The sequence below is a fragment of the Pyxicephalus adspersus genome, chromosome 3, assembly GCF_032062135.1.
Source record: "Pyxicephalus adspersus chromosome 3, UCB_Pads_2.0, whole genome shotgun sequence".
In the NCBI taxonomy this organism is placed as follows: Eukaryota; Metazoa; Chordata; class Amphibia; order Anura; family Pyxicephalidae; genus Pyxicephalus; species Pyxicephalus adspersus.
Genome location: NC_092860.1, coordinates 98,856,538 through 98,857,335, shown reverse-complemented (window position 1 = coordinate 98,857,335; position 798 = coordinate 98,856,538). Strand labels below are relative to the sequence as shown.

Here is a 798-nt window from a genome sequence, read left to right as displayed (position 1 = left end):
ACAATCTAATGTCCCTACCCTAGTCATATGTCAATACCATAGTCAAAGGCTAATATTGGGATGTGGGAGGTAACCCACACAAACATGGAGAGGACATACAAACTCCATGCAGATAATGCATTGACAATTATTTGAACCTGGGACCTAGTACTGCATACGGCTAAAGTGCTTGGAAAAAGACTACAAGGTAACAAGGTAATGAAATTAAAAAAAACTGCAATCAGGCGTGTAGGGTTATTTTATTACAGAAGGAGATTACCTGTAGCTTTCACAATAAATGACCTGCATGATTAATTAGCTAACATTAAAGTGGTTTATTTAATACAAGAATATAGATGAGATGGGAAAACTGTTATCAGCTGATAAGGGGAAGTCTGGTCTGCTGCTATTTTACCTTTCTGAGGTGCCGTCATTCTCTGCACAACAACGTACTAATACCATTTTTAAATAAAACCCTTCCATTTCTTATTACATATTTTATTTTAGATTCATTGGTATCATTACCATGTGTTTTTGTTTCTTCATGTAATGCAGGCAGATCTTGGCTGGTGGGGTGCTGTACATCGTATCCCGAAAATAGGGAGCTGCTGTAATATCCCAATGCAATGCTGAGTCTACATTAGTAAAATAACAATGAATATTATTCATCCAATGAATGTCAGGGGAGGTAGATTATGATGGACATCTTCTGGTATCTTGTTGATTTGCAGCAGATTTTAATGTAAACTATGAGACGCCAGTGGTGTACAGATAAATCAGTGTTTAGGACAGGAAAGGAGCCTGTGCAACTGTGATTGA

At 37.3% G+C, this 798-nt stretch overlaps 1 protein-coding gene across 1 annotated transcript in view; it reads right to left on the bottom strand.

Annotated features, from left to right (window-relative positions):
• Positions 1 to 564, bottom strand: part of LARP1B (La ribonucleoprotein 1B) — a 19,234-nt gene extending 18,670 nt beyond the window's left edge. The window contains exon 1 of the mRNA XM_072406827.1: positions 505 to 564. Within this exon, the coding sequence (XP_072262928.1) occupies positions 505 to 564 (60 nt within the window). The remainder of the gene's footprint in view (positions 1 to 504) is intronic.
• Positions 565 to 798: the final 234 nt, after the last annotated feature.